This window comes from Coregonus clupeaformis, chromosome 9 (genome assembly GCF_020615455.1).
Source record: "Coregonus clupeaformis isolate EN_2021a chromosome 9, ASM2061545v1, whole genome shotgun sequence".
Classification (NCBI taxonomy): Eukaryota; Metazoa; Chordata; class Actinopteri; order Salmoniformes; family Salmonidae; genus Coregonus; species Coregonus clupeaformis.
In genome coordinates this window covers 175,153-202,180 of record NC_059200.1, presented here as the reverse complement: position 1 = coordinate 202,180, position 27,028 = coordinate 175,153, and the positions used below count along the sequence as shown (strand labels likewise).

The window sequence follows — 27,028 nt, the reverse complement described above, 5'->3', positions numbered from 1 at the left end:
CACAACACCTCAGCGCCTGGCTCCAGCTGATCAATAGGCAACATACACAGTGCCCACCAGGTAGGGTACGGCATGCAGCCTCGGGGCAGGTCTTTCATTAAGTGTCAATGGACATGGCAGGAACGTTGCAGCGTTCCATGAAAGGAACACTTTTTGTTTATGTTTGTTTATTTATTTATTTTCGGGGAGAGGGTGCATGCTGATAAAAATAAACATGCTAGAGTATGTAATATTGCCTCTCTCAGTCTCAGGCCCAGCCAAGGGAATGATGCCTCGTTTTCCTCCATTGAGTTGCATGATACTACCACATAAAACACTGTATCCTTGCCTTTCCCTATTCTAGCATGTACAGTGTCTTTTTTGCACATTTGCAACAATAGTAGTATTAGAAATAGGCTACATAGCCTATAATGAGGATAGTATTTAGAACTTACATTTCATAGTTTCCATTGCTCAGAATAATTGTAAAAATAACGTTTATAGGGTATTGCTTCAGTGTAGCCTATGTGTGTTTGGGTTTGTCTGACAGTTATTTCTGCTTGTTGTAATAAATCATCAGATCTATCTATATACAGGCCTCATCAACATCAACAGTTGGCCAGAGACACCTGGCTGTGTCCCATAATGTAAGTTGATTACAAAATAACAAGTCATTTGGACTGGTCTTAGGTATACTTGTGCATGAAAACTTGAGATGCTATACAATATTTGGTCATAGCACAAAATTGCCTGTTGGGCTTGCCTGCTGCTCTGCCATACGCACCACTGGTCTGACGAGCTGTCAGTAAATCCTGCCGTTGGTAGGACCCTGCAGAAATCAACCCAGCAGCTGGCTTCACCTGTTAGCATGCGCAGTTATTTTACCTGGAGTTGCGTTCCATCGCTCCACTAAATGACAAGAAGTTCCATGCCGAGAATGATATCGTATTTAAGCTGCAGCTTGCTGCTGCTTTCGGTGGCTTTCGTGGGCGCTTCACTCGCGGAGATGGTCTTCCGTTGCCCGAGTTGCACCGCCGAACGTCAGGCTGCGTGCCCGAAGCTCACCGAGACCTGTGCGGAGATAGTGCGCGAACCGGGCTGCGGTTGCTGCCCCGTTTGCGCCCGGCAAGAGGGTGAGTTATGCGGCGTGTACACCCCGAGATGCTCCAGCGGGCTCCGCTGTTACCCGAAGCCGGACTCCGATCTGCCTCTCGAGCAGCTGGTCCAGGGGCTGGGGCTGTGCGGACACAAAGTGGTCACCGAGCCCACGGGGAGCCAGGAGCACCGGGAGCAACTTAGCGGTCAGTTTCAACAAGCCTGATATACTTACAATGTTATAATGGAACAGAGGATGTTTGGGAAGTATGCTCATTAGTAGTCGTAAATTAATAATTACACTGTCATTGGGATGGCTTATAGCCCTTAGCATGTACCGTATTGTGATTTATTTAATTCGCAGCAGTCTAAGCTAATGATTTTTGCGTCCATTTGCTCATAGAAACATAGAAACTGTAAATTAACCCTGCTCTAAAACCCCTATTTATTGGAATTATTTGTTATTACACAGTTGTAACACTTTTATAACACCATTTTTACAAGGTACTTTTGCCTTTAATATGTACCGAATTGAACTGCAAATATGCTATAAGCCTATATTTGGCTTTGGGCTATATGTCCTAATCACAAATGAAAGAAACGTTTGCAGGTAGTATCATCCAACAGAAACAACCAGAAATACACTGGACTAGTTTGACTTATTGATCTCCATGTGTTGACTTATTGGGCCCTTGCTGGAATACAATAGGCTCCCTTACCTAACAATATTATTCCTGTATAACATATCTTACACTGTATAAGCAAGCGTATACTGTAAGACATACTGTATGCTTGCTTATACCCAGAAATAATATTCAGAACGTGTATTTTACACAGAAATCCCAAATACATTCCTCTTTAATTGGATAAAATGAGAGAGGAGAGAGAAGTAAAATAATGCCACATTGATTGGCAATTTGGACTTTGTCCTTTGACCCCAACCACTGTAAACTAGTCATGGAGTGTGTGTTGAAGCTTGTTCAGTATGGTGTGATTTCTACTAAACCTAATGTCAATGTCCCCATCTGCCAAATGTATCGTTTGATTCGATTATAAAGGAGAACCTGTGATTCCTGAAAAGATCAAATGGATTAGGGCCAGGACAACACAGACAGTAGGACTATAAATGCACGTGGAGTAGCCTACACATGCACATGTAGCCAGAGATAAGTTGGGAATTAGGAGGTAGTGGAACTCTTAAATAGTGTTCTAATACTATTTGTATGGTGGAACTCTTCCTGAAATAGCTACTTGCAGTATGCTTTGCTACAGCCAGATTCCACAGTCCTATCCTACAGTACAGTGAATTGCCATGACGCCATCCTATATTTCTCTGCTCAAACTGTTTCTCATCTACTCTGACTGTTTCTATGTATCCACAGCCTGGCATATAAGGGATGGGTTACACAGTACTATTATGTACACCTGGGTTACACATTACTATTATGTACACCTGGATTACATGGTACTATTATGTACACCTGGGTTACACATTACTATTATGTACACCTGGATTACATGGTACTATTATGTACACCTGGGTTACACAGTACTATTATGTAAACCTGAGTTACACAGTACTATTATGTACACATGGGTTACACAGTACTATTATGTACACATGGGTTACACAGTACTATTATGTACACATGGGTTACACAGTACTGTTGTGTACACCTGGGTTACAAAGTACTGTTATGTACACCTGGGTTACACAGTACTATTATGTACACATGGGTTACACAGTATTATTATATACACATGGGGTTACACAGTACTAATATGTACACCGGGGTTACACAGTACTATTATGTACACATGGGTTACACAGTACTATTATGTACACATGGGTTACACAGTACTATTATGTACATCTGGGTTACACAGTATTGTTATGTACACCTGGGTTACACAGTACTATTATGTACACCTGGGTTACACAGTACTATTATGTACACCTGAATTACATGGTACTATTATGTACACATGGGTTACACAGTATTGTTATGTACACCTGGGTTACACAGTACTATTATGTACACCTGGGTTACACAGTACTATTATGTACACCTGAGTTACACAGTACTATTATGTACACCTGGGTTACACAGTACTATTATGTACACCTGAATTACATGGTACTATTATGTACACATGGGTTACACAGTACTATTATGTACACCTGGATTACATGGGACTATTATGTACACCTAGATTACACAGTACTATTATGTACACCTGGATTACATGGGACTATTATGTACACCTAGATTACACAGTACTATTATGTACTTCAGACAGAATTCCCTGTATATTACCTTAAAAAAGAAAGAAAAAGGAGGCAATGTTTACATGACCCCCTTTCAAACAGTCCCTTATTAACCACTTTCTTGCAGGTATACCCCCTTTTAAACATCCCAGTATACGGAGTGATATACACAGATTATACAAAAAGCAGCCCTGGTTACACACGTTTCCTACACATTGTCATTGTCTAAATAGGCCGACGTGCTAAACCACTATCTATAACAACCAGATGAGACAACTCAGACCATGGTAGCCTAGCTACATCACATATCCTGTTTGTTGAAACAGAGTAAACCTTAGGATAATTAATAGCAGTAACACTAATGAAGGTATAGTTTACAAAGGGCTTGTTTAATAAAGGCTTTGTAGGGAGTTTATAGGATCAGTTTATAAGTCAAACTAAAATGCATTGGTTAGCAGTCACATCCGCTCATGTATCAAAATAATAATCACTTAACTTACCTGTCTTTCTCGTCCGGCGGAACACTCATAATACGTACAAAATGTAATGAGTTATCGCATAAAGCTTACTTCTTACTATTATTATGTGAACACACGTTATAACCAAGGAAAAATTGGTCTGCATTCTCCAAGATTGTAATTGCACTGGGAAAAGTAGAGCACCCTATATGCATTCCTTCATGCTACTCATCTCATGCTATACAGGCCTTGATGGATGACTAGCATGTAGCCTTTCATCAATGGAAGACTTGATAAGAAAACCCTCCAAAATGTCTGTGGTGCACCCGTGTCTCCTCATTATCTGAACCCTGTGGTGGATGGGCATCTTTATCAGCCCTTAATACCAGCCTACAGCTAGACAGTAACCCCCTCATTGACAATATCAACTGGACAACTACAGTCCATTTACTGTGACACGTCAGAGAATTATGTAAATAGAGATGTTGGTGTGAGATTGATTCCACAAAAGGCAGAAGGGGTGTATATCATATTATATAATATTAGTATGTAAAGACACATCATAGTCAATAATACATCATGCTAATGCAAAAACATACTAATAAAAATATTTAAGAGAAGGGTTGCTTCCCAAATGGTACACTATAATGGTCCCTGGTCAAAAGTAGTGCACTCCCTTGCAAAAGAGCCCCTGCTAAAATTAAGGGAATAGGGTGCCATTTGAGACACGACCGAGGTTCATCACTCATCCTGCCAGCAGGGTCACATCGTTGGGCTGCCACTTATCCAACAAAGAGAGGGTTACCCAACCCCCAACCCAACAAAAGACTCCCAAAAAAACTCTCAAAGCTTTACAAGGAAAACAGATCCTGACCATCTGGCTGCATCTGGGCGGTGAAATAACACGGCTCCCTAACGAGGGGCATTCATCTGTACCTGCCTGGGTCCACTGCCAGGGTGCCCAGCCCTCTAGACGGTGCCCGCGGGCCCGAAATAGCCCCAGATAATCCCCACTGCTTCTCTAAAACACAGGCATCGCTGCCTTCCACCCCTGGGGCTGCAACTTCACCCAAAGCCATGCTAAGAATCTCAGCGTGCCTCAGACGCTTTCCAGAATAAACTTCTCCCTTTCTCTTTCTCTCTCTCCCTTTCTCTCTCACTCTGCTTTTCTCTCTCTCTCTTTCTTTCTTTCTCTCTCTCTTTCTTTCTTTCTTTCTTTCTTTCTTTCTTTCTTTCTTTCTTTCTTTCTTTCTTTCTTTCTTTCTTTCTTTCTTTCTTTCTTTCTTTCTTTCTTTCTTTCTCTCTCCCTCTCTCTCCCTGGGCTTCGGTGCTTGGAGAAAACACAAACTATGTCTGAAATGTTACTGAGCTGAGTGGGGTGGAAGGGGACCTGTGAAAGGGCTTTGCAGGGGATAGGGCTGGCTTCGCCAGATGGTTTGATGTTTCTTCACGGAAGATAATGGAGTTGAAGGGGATTTGAGTGTTGCGTATGTGTGTACAGACTGAGGCCTATGCATTTGGCTGCTGCAATCACCCAAGATCTGTTGTTCATGGCTAGCCCGATGGCTGCAGGCAGAGCTACTGTCTTAGGAATTGATCCTTGTATGGTGGTGGTCTGTGTATCAAGGCCAGTTGACTTGTTACGTTGGTGCCATGACTTGGATCACATGTCTGGTGTAGGGTTGCAAAATTCCTTTAACTTTCAATAAATTCCCTGGTTTTCCAGAAATCCTGGTTGGAGGATTCCGGATTTCCTGCTTATTCCCCCCTGATTCTGGGGTCCTCCAACCGGGATTTCAGGAAAGCCAGAGAAAGTATTGAACGTTAAAGGAATTTTGCAACCCTAGTCTGGTGTCCTATCATCTCTGTTAATAAAGGAGCTATGGAACATCTTCACTCTTCTCAGATGACTCCAAAATCAAAGTTAATCGGGTCTTTTCAGACCTCAAATGTGGTCTAATGTCAAGGCCACCTCTACATGCCTCAATCCCAAATGAATGGGAAAGATGGGCACCATCTCTCCTCTCTCTCTCTATTCTCTGTATGTGTGTGCTGTAATTGTCCGTGCTGCTCTGCAGGTTTGATGGGCTCCGGCTTGCCTCCGTCTCCCTGTCTCTCTGTCCTCCAGAGCCAGGTGTGTACCAAATGGCAAAATATTCCCTTTTCCCTATATAGTGCACTACTTTTGGCCAGAGTCATATAGGGATATGTAGGGGATACAGTGTCGTTTGGGACATATCCAGAGTGCCAGGTTTAGCCTGCAGTCAGTCAGTTCAGTGGTGGATAGATGCCTGGCTGGGTGCAGTCAGTGTCTACTTGTCAGGACCTGCCCAGCCCCAGCTAGCTGCACACTGTGGAGGAGCCTCTCAGGCCAGATAGCCTGGCTGTGAGGTAAACACACTTGCTCTGTGCTGACTGTGTGATTCTAGGAGGAGAGTCCTAGCAGGCCTTGTAAAGGATAATGGGAAGCAGTTATGAAGCTGGCTCTTTTTAACTACAGCTCCCCAAAGTGCTTTACTGTACAATCAATTGTGAAGGAGATACATTATGTATACACATAAACACAGTAAAATACAGTATCGTTGTCACTATACTGGCCCTAGATTGAGGTAATATTCATTTATTACACAAGAAGTCACATTGAGATTAAAGGGACAGTTAAAGGGATGAATTTAACCATAAATGTGTGTTGGTTGGACCTATCCAGTCTCCCATTCTCCATCCATGGGCCATCTGATCAGTTGACTGGAGTCTAGACTGTCAGACATGAACCTTCTCTCCTTTGTGCTGTTCTGGGAATTTGACAAGCATCAGCTATTAAAAAAGCAAAGAAGCCACTCGTCCCTTTTGTCTGCTGTATTAATTCAAGCAGTGGACCGGACAAAAAAAACAACAATGGGGCTGCAGCTCTGTTGACGTTGCAAAGCCCAGGTCCACCTCTGTGGATCGGTGGAACAGAGTGTACTGGAGGAACGGGGCCCTCTTAGAGTGGGGTCCTGACCCTGTCCGTGTGTGTCTGTGTGTGTGTGTCTCTCTCTGTGTGTGTGTGTGTGTGTCTGTGTGTTTTAATAGACTCAGACCTTCTCAGGTTTCTTCCATGAAGCTGGAATCAGTATATTACAGTTGGAGACAGTGGGGATTATCTAATAGATGAAAACAAAACAGTGTGTGTGCCTGTCTGTCTGTGTGTGTGTGTTTGAGTATGTAAGTGTGTATAAGTGTGTGTGTGTGTGTCTCACACCTGATTCCAGTTGACTTCTGCCCTCTGTTCTGCAACTCTGTCTTCAAAGGAAACTGAGAGCACAATACCTTTTCATGAGGAGAGCTGAAGTTAGATGTCTAGATCTGATAGTTTCATGAGGAGAGCTGAAGTTAGATGTTTAGATCTGATAGTTTCATGAGGAGAGCTGAAGTTAGATGTTTAGATCTGAGTTTCATGAGGAGAGCTGAAGTTAGATGTTTAGATCTGATAGTTTCATGAGGAGAGCTGAAGTTAGATGTTTAGATCTGAGTTTCATGAGGAGAGCTGAAGTTATATGTCTAGATCTGATAGTTTCATGAGGAGAGCTGAAGTTAGATGTTTAGATCTGATAGTTTCATGAGGAGAGCTGAAGTTAGATGTCTAGATCTGATAGTTTCATGAGGAGAGCTGAAGTTAGATGTTTAGATCTGAGTTTCATGAGGAGAGCTGAAGCTAGATGTCTAGATCTGATAGTTTCATGAGGAGAGCTGAAGTTAGATGTTTAGATCTGAGTTTCATGAGGAGAGCTGAAGTTATATGTCTAGATCTGATAGTTTCATGAGGAGAGCTGAAGTTAGATGTTTAGATCTGATAGTTTCATGAGGAGAGCTGAAGTTAGATGTCTAGATCTGATAGTTTCATGAGGAGAGCTGAAGTTAGATGTTTAGATCTGAGTTTCATGAGGAGAGCTGAAGCTAGATGTCTAGATCTGATAGTTTCATGAGGAGAGCTGAAGCTAGATGTCTAGATCTGATAGTTTCATGAGGAGAGCTGAAGTTAGATGTCTAGATCTGATAGTTTCATGAGGAGAGCTGAAGTTAGATGTCTAGATCTGATAGTTTCATGAGGAGAGCTGAAGTTAGATGTTTAGATCTGATAGTTTCATGAGGAGAGCTGAAGTTAGATGTTTAGATCTGAGTTTCATGAGGAGAGCTGAAGTTAGATGTCTAGATCTGATAGTTGCCTTTCCCCCTCTCCTTCTCCGTTCAGTCTTTTGTCATCATATTCTATGTCTACTGGATTGTAAACGTCAGAGGGACCCCTCTTGCTCCTTCCTTAGTGTAGAATACACTTCACTTAAGGGCCGGCCAACCCTGTTATATCTTATTTCTATCTTATAACCTATCCCTCCTCTGTCGTTAATAGTGGTATGTCACTGGATAGCCTGACAGGACAGAGAGAGTGTAAACAATACATTACTCTGAAATGTTATTAATCTAAGATTTCCTCAAAGCAAAGTCCAGCCAACTGTTTCCTCCGCCCCTGCTGTTTCTGTTATTCTGACCATTTTGATGGTCCCAGAGCCCTGGGAGAGCTGCTAGTGGGCCCTCAGCCTCCACTCTGTCTGTTGTCAAGAATAGCATGGACAGCTAGTGGATTCGCAGAGCCAGGTCCCCTGCATTGTTTGTTCTCATATCTGTGTGGAAAGTGGCTTTCAGAGGTTGATGTTTAACCACGCGTTATCTGGTCAAACTGCTGAGGACTTCTCCCTCCCTTCCCCAGATAGTGTGGTGTGTCAGTTCTGGGTTGTTGCTGTTCGAACTTTCGTTCTAAGCAGTCGAACAGGAAAGTGAGCTAGAGCCCTTTCATGACATGCCGTGACTTTGGAGGTGAGGAGGACACTCGTCATAACGGGTGAAGGTGCCCCATAGTTAACTAAATCTGCAGTGTACACAGACATAAGCATGTGTTCACTATTGGTTATCATCATTCTTGGAAGTTAAAATGGAAAAAACAATCCCAAAAATTATAAGTAACAATATTTCACAATATTTTGGCGTTTATGGAAGTTTGAAAGTATTATTATTATTATTATTTTTTTAAAGGAAAGGTCCAAAATCATAACTAAAATATTACACCTTTAAAGATGTATCTATCTATTTCCGCTGAAGAATTCACCATGTATGCCATTGCCAACTGTACGAAAGCCAAGCTGCTGGCCCTACCATTTCTCATTTCATGGAGGAATGTGCAGTATACTTAATCATTAAAATGGGTTGAGCGTTTCTGTGATGTAATGACAATATAACGACAATGTTATGACAGTGTCGTAATGAGCGATCAATTACTTTAGTGCATCTGGTTTCCATAGAGCTGTTTTGACTGTGTTTGTGTATGTGTGTGTGTGTGTATGTGCATGTGTGTGAATCTGTGCATGCGTCTGTGTGTGCGTGCGTGTTTGTCCCTCAGGGGAGGTGGTCGACCTCCTGGACACGGGCCTGACGGAGATCCCCCCGGTGAGGAAGGCCACTAAGGACAGCCCGTGGCTGGGGCCCAAGGAGAGTGCCATGCGTCAGCACCGACAGGAGATGAAGACCAAGATGAAGAGTAACAAGGCGGAGGATCCCAAAACACCCCGCGCCAAGCAGGTTAGTAAACACCTAGTAGTAAACAGTTAGGCCACACCCCTTATCCCTTTATATGGGCCCTGATTTAAAAGTAGTGCATTATATAGGGAATAGGGTGCCATTTGGGATGCAGCCTTAGTAAACCGTGACCATTGGTGGGTCACCTCTCTTAGTAAACAGTTAGTGAACCTGGGATCATGATTGGCAGTGGCCATGTCCCTTTAGGAAGGTGAGAGTCAGTCTTAACATAACCTAGTGCACTGCTGCCATCTTCTGGAGCGTACCTGATGGTGTCAAGCAACTAACAATGTCTTACTGCCAATTTGGACAATTAAGGCCAAGGCCAGCGTTTTCAAGCGGAAAATGTAGATAAGCATTTCTATTGGACAAGATAGCACCTTCGTTTGACAACGTTTGCCCTCATTTGAGGCTTATTGAACGTGACCATGGGAAGATGTAAATGTTTCACATGACAGTTCAAGACCCTACTGTTGAAAATTCGGTATTGTTTCCTTGAAGTCGAGCCTGGTGTCCCGTTGTTGACTGACCTAGGAAAATACTTTGGTAGCACTTTATAATAACACCTTGTAATAAAGCATTTATAATGGATTAGTAAATAATTTATTCATCATTACTCCCACATTTGTAAATGTTATTAAGACAGGTATTCACACATTTATGAATAACTATGTCATAATAATTAATAAGATCGTTGGTAAGACGTTTAATATCGGTCCTTATAAACCATTTACTAATCATTAGTTAAGTATTTTTGTGTGGCCTCATTTAAAGTAAGGGCTATTTATACTTTATAAATGCTTTATAAATGTTTTGAGTGACAGTGTAATTTCTCACAAAATGATGGACATGCCATTGGTAGACATTCCAGCAGTACCTGAATAAACGATTTACTAATCTATTATAAATGCTTTTATTACAAGGTGTTATTATAAACTGCTACCAGTACTTATTTTCCCACATTTAGTGATTTTCCTTGAGGATAATGATTTTGGCATTTCACGGATGCCAAGTTTAAAATAGAACAATTTGCCCTGGATATTAGCTAGTCTTGGTGACAATCAGGTGCTTTGGCAATAATCCATAAATGGTATTAGTAATGAAAATATAATTTATTTTCAGTTATACCCTTTCTGAGTTATTCTCAGAAACATTATTCATTTTCATGTGAATTAATAATAGTATTTTATCTTTTGGTAGTGCTGTTCATTTAATTTCCTATGGATTATTATTCCTCAGAGAATCCAGCTCCCAACCTTTGGAGATCATTTTGGAGCATGTTATCTTCATTTTATCAACCAGTGGTCTGTAGGCATTGCTGGGTCATTAATCATGTAGTCTCCCTCGGCAGACGGTTTGCCTCCCACAATGTATCCGATGTTCCAGCGCACACGTCTGCTGACAATACCAGCGTTGGTTGGACAGGAGGCGGAAATGGGTCTCGCGCAGGAAATCAGTCCAGAGCCTTTCCGTACATGTCCTGCCGCAAACATTAGCCTACCACCGGACTCAAAATTGGTATCTTAGCTAGATATTTTCAATGAGTGTATTTGCAAATAAGTTGTTTGCTTGTGCCATGACAGCTAACGTTAGCGTTACAAGTTTACAATGTTATTTTTCACGAGCACAATTGCCGTCTGCATTTTAAGCCAAGTCAAACCAAACTTGTGAATTATTCTGAGAGTTATCTGTCTGAAGAGCACCCTCCCCGGAATTGAGGTAGATATGTACATATAGGTAGAAATAAGGTAACAGATAGTAAACAGTAGCAGCAGTGTATGTGGTCCTCTGTAGCTCAGCTGGTAGAGCACGGTGCTTGTAACGCCAAGGTAGTGGGTTCGATCCCCGGGACCACCCATACACAAAAAAAAAAATTATGCACGCATGACTGTAAGTCGCTTTGGATAAAAGCGTCTGCTAAATGGCATATTATATTATTATTATTAAAAAAGTTTGTGCAAAAAAGGTCAATGCAGGTAGTCTGGGTAGCTATTTGGTTAACTGTTTAACTAATTATTTAGCAGTCTTATGACTTGGGGGTAGAAGCTGTTCAGGGTCCTGTTGATTCCAGACTTGGTGCATCGGTACTACTTGCCATGTGGTAGCAGAGAGAACAGTCTATGACTTGGGTGGCTGGAGTCTGACAATTTTTAGGGCCTTCCTCTGACGCCGCCTGGTATAAGGTCCTGGATGGCAGGGAGCTCGGCCCCAGTGTAATAGTCAGACTATTAATCATGTGAATGGTGTTGCTGTTGCTCCAAGGTCTGAGGTTTCCTAGACTATTAATCATGTGAACGGTGTTGCCTGTTGCTCCAAGGTCTGAGATTTCGGAGCCTATAAATCATGTGAATGGTGTTGCCTGTTGCTCCAAGGTCTGAGGTTTCCTAGACTATTAATCATGTGAATGGTGTTGCCTGTTGCTCCAAGGTCTGAGATTTCCCAGACTATTAATCATGTGAATGGTGTTGCCTGTTGTTTACTGTAGACTCAGTGTCAGCAGGAGCTGGACCAGGTGCTGGAGAGGATATCTAAGATGCCCTTCAGAGATAACCGAGGCCCACTGGAAGACCTGTACGCCCTGCACATCCCCAACTGTGACAAGAGGGGGCAGTATAACCTCAAACAGGTGACTAAACCCTGCACATCCCCAACTGTGACAAGAGGGGGCAGTATAACCTCAAACAGGTGACTACACCCTGCACATCTCCAACTGTGACAAGAGGGGGCAGTATAACCTCAAACAGGTAACTACTCACTCTTACTCCATGGCCCAGGAGCATCCACATAGGTGCCCACACACACACACACACACACACATGCACACACACACGCACACACACACACACACACATACATACACACACACTAACATGTTCTTTCTGCGTTTCAGTGTAAGATGTCTCTGCACGGCCAGAGGGGGGAGTGCTGGTGCGTCAACCCACACACCGGTCGGCCCATCCCATCAGCCCCCACCGTGAGGGGAGACCCAAACTGCAGCCAGTATGTAAGAGGACCAGAGATGGACACTCCCGCCTCAACCCAGAAATAGTACGGCCCTGATTCTCCCTTTGATCGGCCTGAGTCTTAAAAGACAACAGGAAGCAGTATTCTAAACACTTAAGTAAGCTATCAAAATGTCTGTGTGTCTGTTTCTGTTTCTGTGTATAGTTTTGTTTGGTATTACAATCAATTCTCAGCGATATTGTTCAATGTAACCACCATAATGTGTCTTGGCTTGAGAACAAACTCCACTGTAAGGGCATAGGATGTAACAGGCGACAAAGATTCAACCCATTCTTCTTTGCAATTTCAAAGGAAGTCAGTGTTTGACTGGTATTTTCATTGATCTCTCTCTCTTTCTCTCCCTCTCTCTCTCTCTCCTTCCCCCCATAGCTTTTCTGTGGTGAACAAAGTCTAATGAGAAGAATGTTTACTATGGGCTGAATTCTAACTAGAAATCTGTGTCCATCTCAGACTTTTGTGTAAAAATCAAGCATTGATGTCAATGGGCGATTTGCATGGAAATTCCAAGTATATGCACATTTGGTAATTAGTATTCGGCCTCTATGAACCTCTTGTATTCAATGTATCTGTAGTAGGGAATCTAGAGAAATGTTGTCGTGGAAAACGTGATTTGACTTATATGAAAGAGAATATGCTAAGCAAAAAACAAAACGGCGAATTGACACTTTAAGGGATTAGTGTCTTACTTAACCCTTAAAGTGTTTGTATGGCTGTGTTTACACTGGTAGCCCAATTCTGATCTTTTGCCACTAATTCGTCTTTCGACCAATCAGATCTTTTGCCCATAATTGGGCAAAATATCAGAATTGGGCTACCTGTGTAAACGCAGCTCAAGTGTCTTACCTTCTGGTGCTGGAAAGTGAACATGTCAAATGTTTGGTGGTTGTGTACTCAACTCAACCTACCGTTTGTTTGTATTACAGTGTTCTATGCCTTCAGGTTGGTAGGCTACTATGACTGTGATACCTACCTTCTATAGCCTTTGGAATACACATACGTCTTCTATACACTGTAGGAAAACCACATAGACAACGTCTTGTTACGAACACAAATACACGTTTTAGATTTCCTCGTTAATAGGAACACAAATAGAAATGTAGATTGTTTTTGTGATAAAGAACGTCTTGTTATAAGATGAAGTACATGATTAAATGGATGGTAACTTCCTGTAAGTTGATTGTGTATTCATTTGGGCATATGCCCTGGTATCTTGTGTCTCATTTTCTTATTGGAGGTCTACAGTGGCTTGCGAAAGTATTCACCCCCCTTGGCATTTTTTCTATTTTGTTGCCTTACAACCTGGAATTAAAATTGATTTTTTGCGGGGTTTGTATCATTTGATTTACACAATATGCCTACCACTTTGAAGATGCAAAATATGTTTTATTGTGAAACAAACAAGAAATAAGACAAAAAAACAGAAAACTTGAGCGTGCATAACTATTCACCCCCCCCCCCCAAGTCAATACTTTGTAGAGCCACACCTTTTGCAGCAATTACAGCTGCAAGTCTCTTGGGGTATGTCTCTATAAGCTTGGCACATCTAGCCACTGGGACTTTTTGCCCATTCTTCAAGGCAAAACTGCTCCAGCTCCTTCAAGTTGGATGGGTTCCGCTGGTGTACAGCAATCTTTAAGTCATACCACAGATTCTCAATTGGATTGAGGTCTGGGCTTTGACTAGGCCATTCCAAGACATTTAAATGTTTCCCTTTAAACCACTTGAGTGTTGCTTTAGCAGTATGCTTAGGGTCATTGTCCTGCTGGCAGGTGAACCTCCGTCCCAGTCTCAAATCTCTGGAAGAATGAAACAGGTTTCCCTCAAGGATTTCCCTGTATTTAGCACCATCCATCATTCCTTCAATTCTGACCAGTTTCCCAGTCCCTGCCGATGAATAACATCCCCACAGCATGATGCTGCCACTACCATGTTTTACTGTGGGGATGATGTTCTTGGGGTGATGAGGTGTGTTGGGTTGGCGCCAGACATAGCGTTTTCCTTGATGGCCAAAAAGCTCAAATTTAGTCTTATCTGACCAGAGTACCTTCCATGTGTTTGCTTATTTTTTTCTTTAAGCAATGGCTTTTTTCTGGCCACTCTTCCGTAAAGGCCAGCTCTTGTTGAGTGTACGGCTTAAAGTGGTCCTATGGACAGATACTCCAATCCCTGCTGTGGAGCTTTGTAGCTCCTTCAGGGTAATCTTTGGTCTCTTTGTTGCCTCTGATTAATGCCCTCCTTGCCTGGTCCATGAGTTTTGGTGGGAGGCCCTCTCTTGGCAGGTTTGTTGTAGTGCCATATTCTTTCCATTTTTTATAATGGATTGAATGGTGCTCCGTGGGATGATCAAAGTTTCTGATATTTTTTTATAACCCAACCCTGATCTGTACTTCTCCACAACTTTATCCCTGACCTGTTTGGAGAGCTCCTTGGTCTTCATGGTGCCGCTTGCTTGGTGGTGCCCCTTGCTTAGTGGTGTTGCAGACTCTGGGGCCTTTCAGAACAGGTGTATATATACTGAGATCATGTGACACTTAGGTTGCACACAGGTGGACTTTATTTAACTAATTATGTGACTTCTGAAGGTAATTGGTTGCACCAGATTTTATTTAGGGGCTTCATAGCAAAGGGGGTGAATACATATGCACACACCACTTTTCCATTATTATTTTTTTTGAATTTTTTTAAACAAGTATTTTTTTTAATTTCACTTCACCAATTTGGACTATTTTGTGTATGTCCATTACATGAAATCCAAATAAAAATCCATTTAAATTACAGGTTGTAATGCAACAAAATAGGAAAAACGCCAAGGGGGATGAATAAATTTGCAAGGCACTGTAGGTGTAAATAAGCCATCGTATTTCATGGTACAGTACAACCCATTTCGTTATGAGCTCACAAGGCAAAACCCACATGATTGCCTATGTTCAGGTGTTTTATGATGGTTGGCAGACAGTGCTTTGTATGGAAGGAAATTCTTCTACGTTTCTTTATGGGGTATGGTAGCTATGGTAATTGGATCTTCTGGTAGACAATAATGTGAAGCCAGCAGCAGGTGTATAGGAAACATGCATAAAGGATTACAAATTTGTAGAAATCTGGTAACCTTCCCCAAATTCCCAGGTTTTCCAGAAATCCTCATTGGAGGATTCCGGATTTCCTGCTTATTCCCTCCTGAATCAGGGAATCTTCCAACTGGGATTCCTGGAAAATCTGGGAATTTGGGGAAAGTTACCGGGATTTTTGCAACCCTACTTCCACAGTATAGAGCAAACAAAATGCATAAAAAACCTTCCCATACATGAATACATCACTTTATTAAAATAAATGCTTTGTCATTACAAAAAAGACAAGGTTAAAGTACATCAATTACACAGTGAATAAATATGACATATTTGTGATATTCACATAGATTTGTTAGTAACACTTCACTTAATGCCAACAGGTATAATACATCGTAAGACTTGTCATAAGCATGTATGACCCGCTTATAACGTCTTACCATCGTCTCTGATGGACACTGACTAAACGGCTGTTATCAGCTTGTTAAAAAATTGCAGCATAGAAGCATTATACCGGTTGGCTTTGAGTAAACTGTTACCCATTTGTTTCCTATATGCTTTTTTATCACGAGTATGGAATGTTTGAGATTTCATGGTCTTTCATACAAGCAAGCTTAAGACTGAGTTGAGAAACCTTTCCAAGTCTCCTATGCATTCTAGTGGGAGGCATAGACTGTACACAGAGCCCCTGTCAAAGCTATCGTCATGCTACCATACCCTGAAAACAGGGCTGTCTATGTCAAGGAATGTCAACTAAATGTTTTGAGCTTCAATAAAATCAGTAGACGTCTGATTTAAGATCATGTTCACAAACGGGACGTAGGATCAAAAAGTATCATCATGGTCTTATATCGTGTAGACTTATATCTTCACACTCGTCAACTCATGGGTCTCTAGCAACCAATCTCCAAATCCACATTCTGCTAAAATGTCCTCGCTCAACGACAAGGCCTGTTAATCTGTATGTAAATCTGGATTCAAAGTCATGAGAGAGAGAAGGCACTGAGATTTACATAGAAACCCAAAGAGCCACACCTTTCCAGGGGTCATATAGTAGAGTCCTAGGCAGAAGACTGTGTTGTGGTCAGACAGGAGGCTACGAGACGTCAATAGAAACTACGTGCAAGATTTGCATGCAATTTGAGTCTGTGTTGGACTTTTCAAAGCACCTGTACTTTCTACTTTCTTGGCTGTCGTTTATAAATGACCAAACAAGCAAATTACTGTTATGATGTGTTTTTGAGATGACCTTTAAAAAATATATACTTCACTGAAGGTAAGGCTTAAGAGACACAATACAGACTACTAAAGGAGAAAGTTAAGGAGGCACTCTCACACACACACACACACACACACACACACACACACACACACACACACACACACATAATAATTTTATACAGTCACCCCTATGAAAATATACTGAGATAAAACCCATCAGAAGTAGCAGTTGATGGGTTTATTAAGATAGCTACTGTAACTACTCTGTAACAACCCAACAGAAGTAGCAGTTGATGGGCTTATTAAGATAGCTACTGTAACTACTCTGTAACAACCCATCAGAAGTAGCAGTTGATGTGCTTATTAAGATAGCTACTGTAACTACTCTGTAACAACCTATTGTACATTTTATATGAGCAGTTAATAGTTCTTAAGACCCTCAACTCAGAACAATCTGTGAGACAAAGTGGAAGAAGGGCCGGACTGAAAAAAAAGCTATTCTCATCTCATTGCACTCAGAAGGAAATATAAGGACATAGGCCCAAACTCAGACAGTAAAGTACTTTAAGTCACTGAGGTTCTCTTGTAGGGAAGTGCTCTGATGGGACAAACATTTGGATGAAGAGAACAGAGTTACGTTTAAATACGACCCCAGATCACTGTGCTCCTCAGTAAAGAGTTCCTGTCAACATCTTAAAACTTTGTTTAAACAGAATCTAATATAATTTGGACCTCTGACTGTGGCTTCTGTTGTATCAATCTATTATCAACACAATTTAAGTCAGAGAACATTGTTATATGTGCTTTAAAGGGAGGTTATAGGTAATCTCAGTATAGGTGGATGTATAGTTTAAAACTGCGTGTATGTACTGTATCTGTGCCCTGCTTTCCTGATTTGATTGGCTTTTGCATATTTTGCATGTACACGTGATTGGCAGGAGGAGGGGTGAAGGGAGGCGGGCCTTGGCTCATGACAGGTGACCACATTGGCCATCTCTCATTGGTTTTTGTTGCTGTTGCTCTCCGGGTCTTTGCACTGGATGTCCCCTCCACTGTAGTCAGTTCCGGGGAGCTGCACTCCGAAGCGGTCCACACACCAACAGATCCCCCGCTTCCGCCCACGTGATGGCTTACACTGCAGGAGGAGAGGAAGGGAATAAGATGGAATACAATGAAATTAAATAGAATAGGATAGGATAGAATAGGATAGAATCAAATAGAACATAATAGCATAGAATAGGATAGAATCAAATAGAACATAATAGCATAGAATAGGATAGAATAGGATAGAATAGGATAGGATAGAATAGGATAGGATAGGATATAATACAATAGAATAGGATAGGAATACAATGAAATGAAATATAATAGGACAGAATAGGATAGGATAGGATAGGATAGAATAGGATAGAATAGAATGGAATAGGATAGAATAGTATTGGATATAATAGTATAAGATAGAATGGAATAGGATAGAATAGTATTGGATATAATAGTATAAGATAGAATGGAATAGGATATAATAGGATAGAATGAATAGAATACGATAGAATAGAATACGATAGAATAGTGTAGGATAGAATAGTCCATGGGTACCTGCTTGTGCTTGAAGAATCCCTTCTTGTCACAGTTGGGGAGGTATAGGGAGAGAGCCAGGACTCTAGATGTGTTTTTCATCCTCTGAATGATCCCGTCCAGCTTTCTCCTGCAGGATCCCTACACACACATACAGGGTCATAGTTTAGGGCAAGTATGGCGTGTGTGTGTGCGCGTATGTCTGCATGTGTGTTTGCCTGCGTGTGTGTGTGTCTGCATGTATGTCTGCGTATACACTGAATATATGTTGAACTTACAAACTCAGGCTGCAGTTTGTCCAGGGCATGGGTTGAGTGGTCGAGGCCTCTGACAAAGTGGAGCTTGGCCTGCTGTCTCTTGCGGTCTTTAGCCTGTCTCATGGCCTGAGCCTTGCGGCTGCTGATGTGGTCTCTGCCCCCGTACAGAGGCACCTTGGCCTGGGGCAGCAGGGACTCTGGAACCTCTGCTAACATAGCTTCCTCTGGAGAATAACCGTCTGGGGAGACAGAGAGACAGAGAGGATGATGATGGTGGTTGCGGTGGTGGCGAGGAAGAGGAAGGATGGATGGATGGAGGATGATGCATGAGCTCCACCTGAGACTCACAGTCAGAGAGTGAGAGAGACAGATGAGGAAGAGGAGGAGGAGGAGGATGTAGGAAGAGTGGGACACTGTCAAGGTCTTTCACATCGGTGCAGATGAAGGAAAAGAGATGAATAGAGGAAGCAGGTTTAGACTCAGAGCCTTTCCTAACACTAGAGGGACACCTTGCGGTTTTCCCAATCAAGAAATCCAGCCCAGAGTCATTTCACAGCTCTCCAGCTGACTCATACAATATTGGCCTACTTCTCACATGGTCAGCCAGTGGTTGAGGGAGTTGTTCGCCACGGTCCATTTACAAGCATTTCTCCTTCTAATCCTTTTCTCTCTTTCCCCCACCCAGTGGTGGAAAAAGTACCCAATTGTCATACTTGAGTACTCAAGTAAAAGTGAAAGTCACCCAGTAAAATACTACTTGAGTAAAAGTCTAAAATGATTTGGTTTTAAATATGCTTAAGTATTAAAAGTAAATGTAATTGCTAAAATATAAAGTATTTTATATTTAGAGTATAAATCGTTTAAAATTCCTTATATTAAGCAAACCAGACGACACCATTTTCTTGTTTATATAATTTACGGATAGCCAGGAGCACACTCCAACACGCAGACATCATTCGCAAACGAAGCATGTGTGTTTAGTGAGTCCACCAGGTCAGAGGCAGGAGGAATGACAGGGATGTTCTCTTGAGAAGTGCGTGAATTGAACCATTTTCCAGTCCTGCTAAGCATTCTAAATATTAGATGAAGAGTACTTTTGGGTGTCAGGGAAAATGTATTGAGTAAAAAGTACATGATTTTCTTTAGGAACGTAGCGAAGTAAAAGTATAAGTTGTCAAAAATATATAAATAGTAAAGTACAGATACCCCAAAAAACTACTTAAGTAGTACTTTAAAGTATTTTTACTTAAGTATTTTATACCACTGCCCCCACCCTCTATCTCGCTCTCTCCTGCCTCTCCTCCAACACTACCGCTCTCTCTCTCATTTTAAACTGGACAACTACAAATCTTGTGTACATATTTACTAATTTATGGCGTTGAATTGACTCCATATAATATATGGAGTGATGAATGCCATGAATGCCATAAATCAGTTAATATGTATACAAGATTTGTACAGTGGAGTTATTGCATGCGAGGTGGAGATTTCCTTTTGCAGTGTCCCTGGCTTGTAGCTGGGGCTAAAAGGGAGCAGAATGTAAACTGTGACATAGCTGGATTAGGGCCAAGAGAGTGGTGTGGTCTATCATGTCAATGCAACGGTCCTCTCAAGTCAATGCTTGGCACATGCAATCTCAAGTCAATACTTGGCACATGCAATCTCAAGTCAATACTTGGCACATGCAAAGGAAGTCATGAGTTTTAAACTGGGTCATCCAATGAACATACAGCATTCTACTCTCTCTCTCTCTCTCTCTCTCTCTCTCTCTCTCTCTCTCTCTCTCTCTCTCTCTTTATCCTTCCTCCTTCCCTGCATCCACTCCTCCCCCTCTCGCTCTCTCATTCTCCTCCCCTATCTCCCTTTCTCCTCTCTCTCTCTACCCCTTAGATGTGAATGACAAATGCGAACAGCTCCTATAAAACTGTCAGGAATCTCTGTGTCTTGCCAAATCCAAATGTCCACATCTCTACATGAATATTTCAGCAACCCACTTCACCTGTCATAAAGATATTAACACTGACTAAAGAGAGACCATATGCAGCAGGGGCATATCTATAAGCATAAGGAATGTTTCATTACAACAAGATGATTTCTTGCAGTTACTGGCCAAGATACAGTATCTCTCAATCTGGGAACATGAAAAAACAGTACCAGAGCATTACTGAGCCAAAGTGTCAGGGAATAGCTGAAGTTGCCTCAAATCACTGATCTCACAATATTAATGTTAGGATTTGGGGATGGTAAGCTGATCCTAGATCAGTGTGTTTCCATACACTGAGTATACAAAACATTAAGAACACAAGCAGGTGTTCTTTCCATGACCTAGACTGACCAGGTGAATCCAGGTGAAAGCTATGATCCCTTATGGATGTCACTTGTTAAATCCACTTCAATCAGTGTAGATGAAGGGGAGGAGACAGATTAAACAAGGATTTTTAAGCCTTGAGACAATTGAGACATGGATTTTGTATGTGTGCCATTCAGAGGGTGAATGGGCAAGACAAAACATTTAAGTGCCTTTGAACAGGGTATGGTAGTAGGTGCGAGGCGAACCGGTTTGTGTCAAAAACTGCTATGCTGTAGGGTTTTTCACGTTCAACAGTTTCCCGTGTGTATCAAGAATGTTCCACCACCCAAAGGACTTCTAGACAACTTGACACGACTGTGGGAAGCATTGGACTCAACATGGGCCAGCATCCCTGTGGAACGCTTTCAATACCTTGTAGAGTCCATGCCCTGACGAATTGAGGCTTTTCTGGTTCCACTAAATATTAGGAAGGTGTTCTTAATGTTTGGTGTACTCAGTGAATAGTGTAACTGCTATCTATCTATCCAGTGTCACACAGTTCACAGCCCACACACACACACACACACACACACACACATACACACAAACACACACACACACCCCTCTAAAGATCTAATTTAACTGTACTGTATATAACAATATGTATATATGAATAGTGTGTAAATAGTATTGTTTGTTGTCTCTTGGTGTCTTTCCTATATATGACTCTTATTTTTTGTATTTTATTTTATTTTGAATGTAATGTAATATCTTCTGTTGTTCTTGTCTATTACTGTTCTGTACTTTGTCATGTATTTTATGTGTTTCATGTGGACCCCAGGAAGAGTAGCTGCTGCAAGTGCAGTAGCTAATGGGGATCCTAATAAACTAAACTATACCTCACTAAGCAGGCGATAGAGTGGTAGGTCACTGGAGATGAGAATATCTCTTGTGACATCATCGCTCCCGTCATCCTTCCTAGATTATTCTCAGAAAAGAGAATTCCCTCCTCGGTCCTCCGGTTCCGCTGACACAATTTCTCCCCCGAAGCTGGAGCGTAGGCAGCATAGCCCAGCCGGCGTATAAAACCCAATCAAGTCCTCACTTCCTAATCTGTCCCTCTCTAATCTTGCCAGTGCTGACTGAGGGATTCAGAGGGTTGTGATGCATTTCCTGATCTGGGCGAATTTGATGCTCTCGAAATCCCACAGATTTAGTTGTAACGAAAAGACTCCTTATCCACTTCCTCTCTCTCTCTCAGTCTTTATCTCTCTACCTCCCTCCCTCCCTCTCTCTCTGTCTATCTCTCTCTCTCTCTCTCTCTCTCTCTCTCTCTCTCTCTCTCTCTCTCTCTCTCTCTCTCTCTCTCTCTCTCTCTCTCTGCTCTCTCTCTCTCTCTCTCTCTCTTTATCTCTCTCTCTTTCTCTCTCTCTCTTTCTCTCACTCGCTCTCTGTCTCACTCTGTCTTTATCTCTCTCTCTCTCCCTCTCTCTCTTCCCTCTTGCCCTCTGTCCTCTCTTAATTCTCACACGCTGCAGGAAATGAGAAGAGGTGGTAAATCTTATCCAGCAGCAGGCTGGCAGTCAGAGAGACGCGCTCGGCTAACATTCTGCTGAATCACTGCACAGCTTAAAGATGATGACGGAGGGAGAGATGGAAAGAGGGAGAGGGGAAAGGAAGGAAAGAAGGAGGGGGGATTTAGAGGAGAGAGAGATAGAGAAAGGATATTGGTGAAGGAGAGCAGGAGAAAGAGGTGAGAAAGAGTGGGAGGATGAAATCTAGCCAGAGATAGATGAAGAGATGACTTACTGCAGGGGAGGCTGAGGGAAGGGGGGAAGGGGGGGAGACATGGAAATGGAGAGGGGGAAGGTTGAGGGGGAGGAGGGAAAAGCGCTGATCCCTCTCTCTTCAACAAATTTCAGGAGAGAAAATTAAAACTAGGGCTTAGGGGAAAACTGCTGTGAAAGAACGTGACACTTGAGAAACCCTCTGACTAAGTTTTAATGTGTCAGACACAGTGACTGTCCCTCAGATGGCCCTCTAAAGAGCTGAGGCTCTAAAATGTTTGGAATCTTCTTCAGGTTTCATGTACTCATGTTGCCCAAGGCACTTCGTCACTCATGCCAAGAAGATGCCCTTGAAAACCCCTGATTTTCAGCTCTCAGCTGTGTGTTATCAATCAAAAAATCTTAGCAATACATGGTGGATTTGGAATACATTACAGGGTGTGGTGTTTTTATGTGTGTGTGTGTGTGTGTGTGTGTGTGTGTGTGTGTGTGTGTGTGTGTGTGTGTGTGTGTGTGTGTGTGTGTGTGTGTGTGTGTGTGTGTGTGTGTGTGTATCCATGTCTAACAAATTGGATAATCTGCCGATGTAGTCCACATATTGTAAATGTTAAATAAATAAACATTTGAATATATTATAAATCAATGCATATTAATGAAGAGTCATATTTACCCCTGCCTGGATGCAGCGGCTTGTACATATTCTCGTTGGCGCACACTCCTCTCCCGTGGAGGAGCGCGTGCAGCGGTTTCTCCTCCCCGCTCTTCGGCAGGCACCGGAGCCCGTGCGTGCAAGTTCCCGTGTACACGCCGCACGACTGGCCCTCGGGGAGTGCGCAAGTCAGGCAGCAACCACAGCCAGGCTCCTTCACCAGCTGGCATCCCACCGGTACTGGCGGACACATCGACAGAACCTTCTGGTCACACGGTTCGCACGGTACGAACGAGCCCAAACAACCCGACTCGCTTAAGAGAAGCGTTGCCAGGAGTGAAAAACTAACCAGCATATTGTTTCAAATTAAAATGATTACAAACATAAAACAACTATAATCAACTACTATTTGTATTGCATGGAACGCTTTGCTTTTGATCATCGGGGTTTTGGAGCAAAAGTCCTTGAAAGAGTCACCATCCACAGGTGCCCACTGCCTGCGTGCGTAAGTGCGTAAAAGTCCCTTAACCACTGTATCGGATGCTTAGGTTCCACTCTTCACTCGCGCGAAGTGGCTGAGTTGTATTTATTGTGTTAAAGTCCAAGTATATTCGAGTTTAGATTGTCGACCGCGAAACAGCCCGAGTCTTCTACTTTTGGGCTTTCAAATGTCCTTTTACATCAATTGTCTCCAAATGAAGAAGAAAAACAGCAGGGATTCTCTCTGTCTTGTAGAAGAACCAATCTCTGTAGGCTGCCCTCCCCGCACGGTTTCTGCACATACAGTATAATATGTGGCTTTGAGTTTGCCTTTTTAAAAACTGCCAGAGGCGAATCCTGTAAAGATGGGTATATGTCAAACGACGTTGATGGGGGAGGGCGCACTTGTCAACTACGTGCGGTGCTGTTGATTGTACAGGGCGGGTCCTGGCAAGTCCCTTGACTTCTACTGCTGAGGGCAAAAAAAAAAAAAAAAAAAATGACTGAGACCACAATGTTTTGGGGTGGATCTGTAAGTGCTGGATGTCCTCTGTATTAATCATGGACATTGACAGGGAATAAATACAGTGAGGGAAAAAAAGTATTTGATCCCCTGCTGATTTTGTAGGTTTGCCCACTGACAGAGAAACGATCAGTCTATAATTTTAATGGTAGGTTTATTTGAACAGTGAGAGACAGAATAACAATAAAAAAATCCAGAAAAACGCAGGTCAAAAATTTTATACATTGATTTGCATTTTAATGAGGGAAATAAGTATTTGACCCCCTCTCAATCAGAAAGATTTCTGGCTCCCAGGTGTCTTTTATACAGGTAACGAGCTGAGATTAGGAGCACACTCTTAAAGGGAGTGCTCCTAATCTCAGCTTTTTACCTGTATAAAAGACACCTGTCCACAGAAGCAATCAATCAATCATATTCCAAACTCTCCACCATGGCCAAGACCAAAGAGCTCTCCAAAGATGTCAGGGACAAGACTGTAGACCTACACAAGGCTGGAATGGGCTACAAGACCATCGCCAAGCAGCTTGGTGAGAAGGTGACAACAGCTGGTGTGATTATTCGCAAATGGAAGAAACACAAAATAACTGTCAATCTCCCTCGGCCTGGGGCTCCATGCAAGATCTCACCTCGTGGAGTTGCAATGATCATGAGAACGGTGAGGAATCAGCCCAGAACTACACGGGAGGATCTTGTCAATGATCTCAAGGCAGCTGGGACCATAGTCACCAAGAAAACAATTGGTAACACACCAAGCCGTGAAGGACTGAAATCCTGCAGTGCCCGCAAGGTCCCCCTGCTCAAGAAAGCACATATACAGGCCCGTCTGAAGTTTGCTAATGAACATCTGAATGATTCAGAGGAGAACTGGGTGAAAGTGTTGTGGTCAGATGAGACCAAAATCGAGCTCTTTGGCATCAACTCAACTCGCCGTGTTTGGAGGAGGAGGAATGTTGCCTATGACCCCAAGAACACCATCCCCACCGTCAAACATGGAGGTGGAAACATTATGCTTTGGGGGGACAGGACAACTTCACTGCATCAAAGGGACGATGGACGTGGCCATGTACCGTCAAATCTTGGGTGAGAACCTCCTTCCCTCAGCCAGGGCATTGAACATGGGTTGTGGATGGGTATTCCAGCATGACAATGACCCAAAACACACGGCCAAGGCAACAAAGGAGTGGTTCAAGAAGAAGCACATTAAGGCCATGGAGTGGCCTAGCCAGTCTCCAGACCTTTTAATCCCATAGAAAATTTGTGGAGGGAGCTGAAGTTTCGAGTTGCTAAACGTCAACCTCGAAACCTTAATGACTTGGAGAAGATCTGCAAAGAGGAGTGGGACAAAATCCCTCCTGAGATGTGTGCAAACCTGGTGGCCAACTACAAGAAACGTCTGACCTCTGTGATTGCCAACAAGGGTTTTGCCACCAAGTACTAAGTAATGTTTTGCAGAGGGGTCAAATACTTATTTCCCTCATTAAAATGCAAATCAATTTATAACATTTTTGACATGCGTTTTTCTGGATTTTTTTGTTGTCATTCTGTCTCTGTTCAAATAAACCTACCATTAAAATTAAAGACTGATCATTTCTTTGTCAGTGGGCAAACGTACAAAATCAGCAGGGGATCAAATACTTTTTTCCCTCAGCGCCGGAGAAGATGGCTGCCGTTTTACAGCCCTCTAACCAATTGTACTATTATGTGTGTTTTTCCGCGTTATTTGTAATTTATTTTGTACATAATGTTTCTGCCATCGTCTCTTATAACCAAAAAGAGCTTCTGGATATCAGGACAGCGATTACTCACCTCGTATTGGACGAAGATTTTTTCTTCAACGAGGCGGCCACGAAGGATATCATACAGACACCCGACAAGGCCCAAATCCCCGTCATTCGCGTGAGGAAGAGACGGAGATATCGTGGACGTAGATCGGGGTGCCTTGTAAGGATCCGACGGCGAGCGAGTAAACTGCCTCTTCCATCAATCCTATTAGCCAACGTTCAATCATTTGAAAATAAATTGGATGACCTAAGATTACGGTTATCCTACCAACGGGACATTAAAAACTGTAATATCTTATGTTTCACCGAGTCGTGGCTGAACGACGACATGGATATCATACAGCTAGCGGGCTATACACTACATCGGCAGGATAGAACGGCTGACTCCGGTAAGACAAGGGGTGGCGGTCTGTGTATATTTGTAAACAACAGCTGGTGCACAAAATCAAATACTAAGGAAGTCTCGAGGTTTTGCTCGCCTGAGGTAGAGTATCTTATGATAAGCTGTAGACCACACTATTTACCAAGAGAGTTTTCATCTATATTTTTCATAGCTGTCTATTTACCACCACAAACCAATGCTGGCATTTAGATTGCACTGAATGAGATGTACAAGGCCATAAATCAACAGGAAAACGTTCATCCAGATGTAGCGCTCCTAGTGGCCGGGGACTTTAATGACGGGAAACTTAAATCCGTTCTACCTAATTTCTACCAGCATGTTAAATGTGCAACCAGAGGAAAAAAAACTCTAGACCACCTTTACTCCACACACAGAGACGCATACAAAGCTCTCCCTCGCCCTCCATTTGGCAAATCTGACCATAACTCTATCCTCCTGATTCCTGCTTATAATAATAATATGCCATTTAGCAGACGCTTTTATCCAAAGCGACTTACAGTCATGCGTGCATACATTTTTTGTGTATGGGTGGTCCCGGGGATCGAACCCACTACCTTGGCGTTACAAG

The 27,028-nt window shown here is 42.5% G+C and overlaps 2 protein-coding genes across 3 annotated transcripts; one reads left to right on the top strand and one right to left on the bottom strand.

The window, feature by feature from the left end:
• The first annotated feature begins 785 nt into the window (after positions 1 to 785).
• igfbp2a (insulin-like growth factor binding protein 2a) lies at positions 786 to 13,599 on the top strand. Of its 2 annotated transcripts, XR_005998445.2 has the most exons (5): positions 878 to 1,280; positions 9,233 to 9,411; positions 11,894 to 12,034; positions 12,299 to 12,529; positions 12,802 to 13,599. XR_005998445.2 is itself a non-coding variant. In XM_041871416.2 (4 exons), the coding sequence occupies exons 1-4, from the start codon at positions 893 to 895 to the stop codon at positions 12,455 to 12,457; spliced, it is 867 nt and encodes a 288-aa protein (XP_041727350.1). In that variant the 5' UTR covers positions 786 to 892; the 3' UTR covers positions 12,458 to 13,599. The 2 variants fall into 2 exon arrangements, 1 of the variants encoding a protein (XP_041727350.1); XM_041871416.2 differs by having other exon boundaries at positions 786 to 1,280; positions 12,299 to 13,599.
• A 2,131-nt stretch (positions 13,600 to 15,730) lies between these two features.
• On the bottom strand, positions 15,731 to 24,216 carry igfbp5a (insulin-like growth factor binding protein 5a). Its single transcript, XM_041871419.2, has 4 exons — positions 23,295 to 24,216; positions 18,569 to 18,786; positions 18,312 to 18,431; positions 15,731 to 17,850 (listed from the first exon to the last, which is right to left on the bottom strand). The coding sequence occupies exons 1-4, from the start codon at positions 23,626 to 23,628 to the stop codon at positions 17,713 to 17,715; spliced, it is 810 nt and encodes a 269-aa protein (XP_041727353.1). The 5' UTR covers positions 23,629 to 24,216; the 3' UTR covers positions 15,731 to 17,712.
• Positions 24,217 to 27,028: the final 2,812 nt, after the last annotated feature.

Excerpts from the sequence above, each read along its gene's own strand:
- igfbp2a (XM_041871416.2), top strand. The coding sequence starts at position 893 with ATGACAAGAAGTTCCATGCCGAGAATGATATCGTATTTAAGCTGCAGC. Across the intron at positions 1,281-9,232 it reads GCACCGGGAGCAACTTAGCG|GGGAGGTGGTCGACCTCCTG; the intron begins GTCAGTTTCAAC and ends TTTGTCCCTCAG. Across the intron at positions 9,412-11,893 it reads AAACACCCCGCGCCAAGCAG|ACTCAGTGTCAGCAGGAGCT; the intron begins GTTAGTAAACAC and ends TGTTTACTGTAG.
- igfbp5a (XM_041871419.2), bottom strand. The coding sequence starts at position 23,628 with ATGCTGGTTAGTTTTTCACTCCTGGCAACGCTTCTCTTAAGCGAGTCG. Across the intron at positions 18,787-23,294 it reads GCCGCTGCATCCAGGCAGGG|ACGGTTATTCTCCAGAGGAA; the intron begins GTAAATATGACT and ends CTGTCTCCCCAG. Across the intron at positions 17,851-18,311 it reads GATTCTTCAAGCACAAGCAG|TGTAAGCCATCACGTGGGCG; the intron begins GTACCCATGGAC and ends CTCCTCCTGCAG.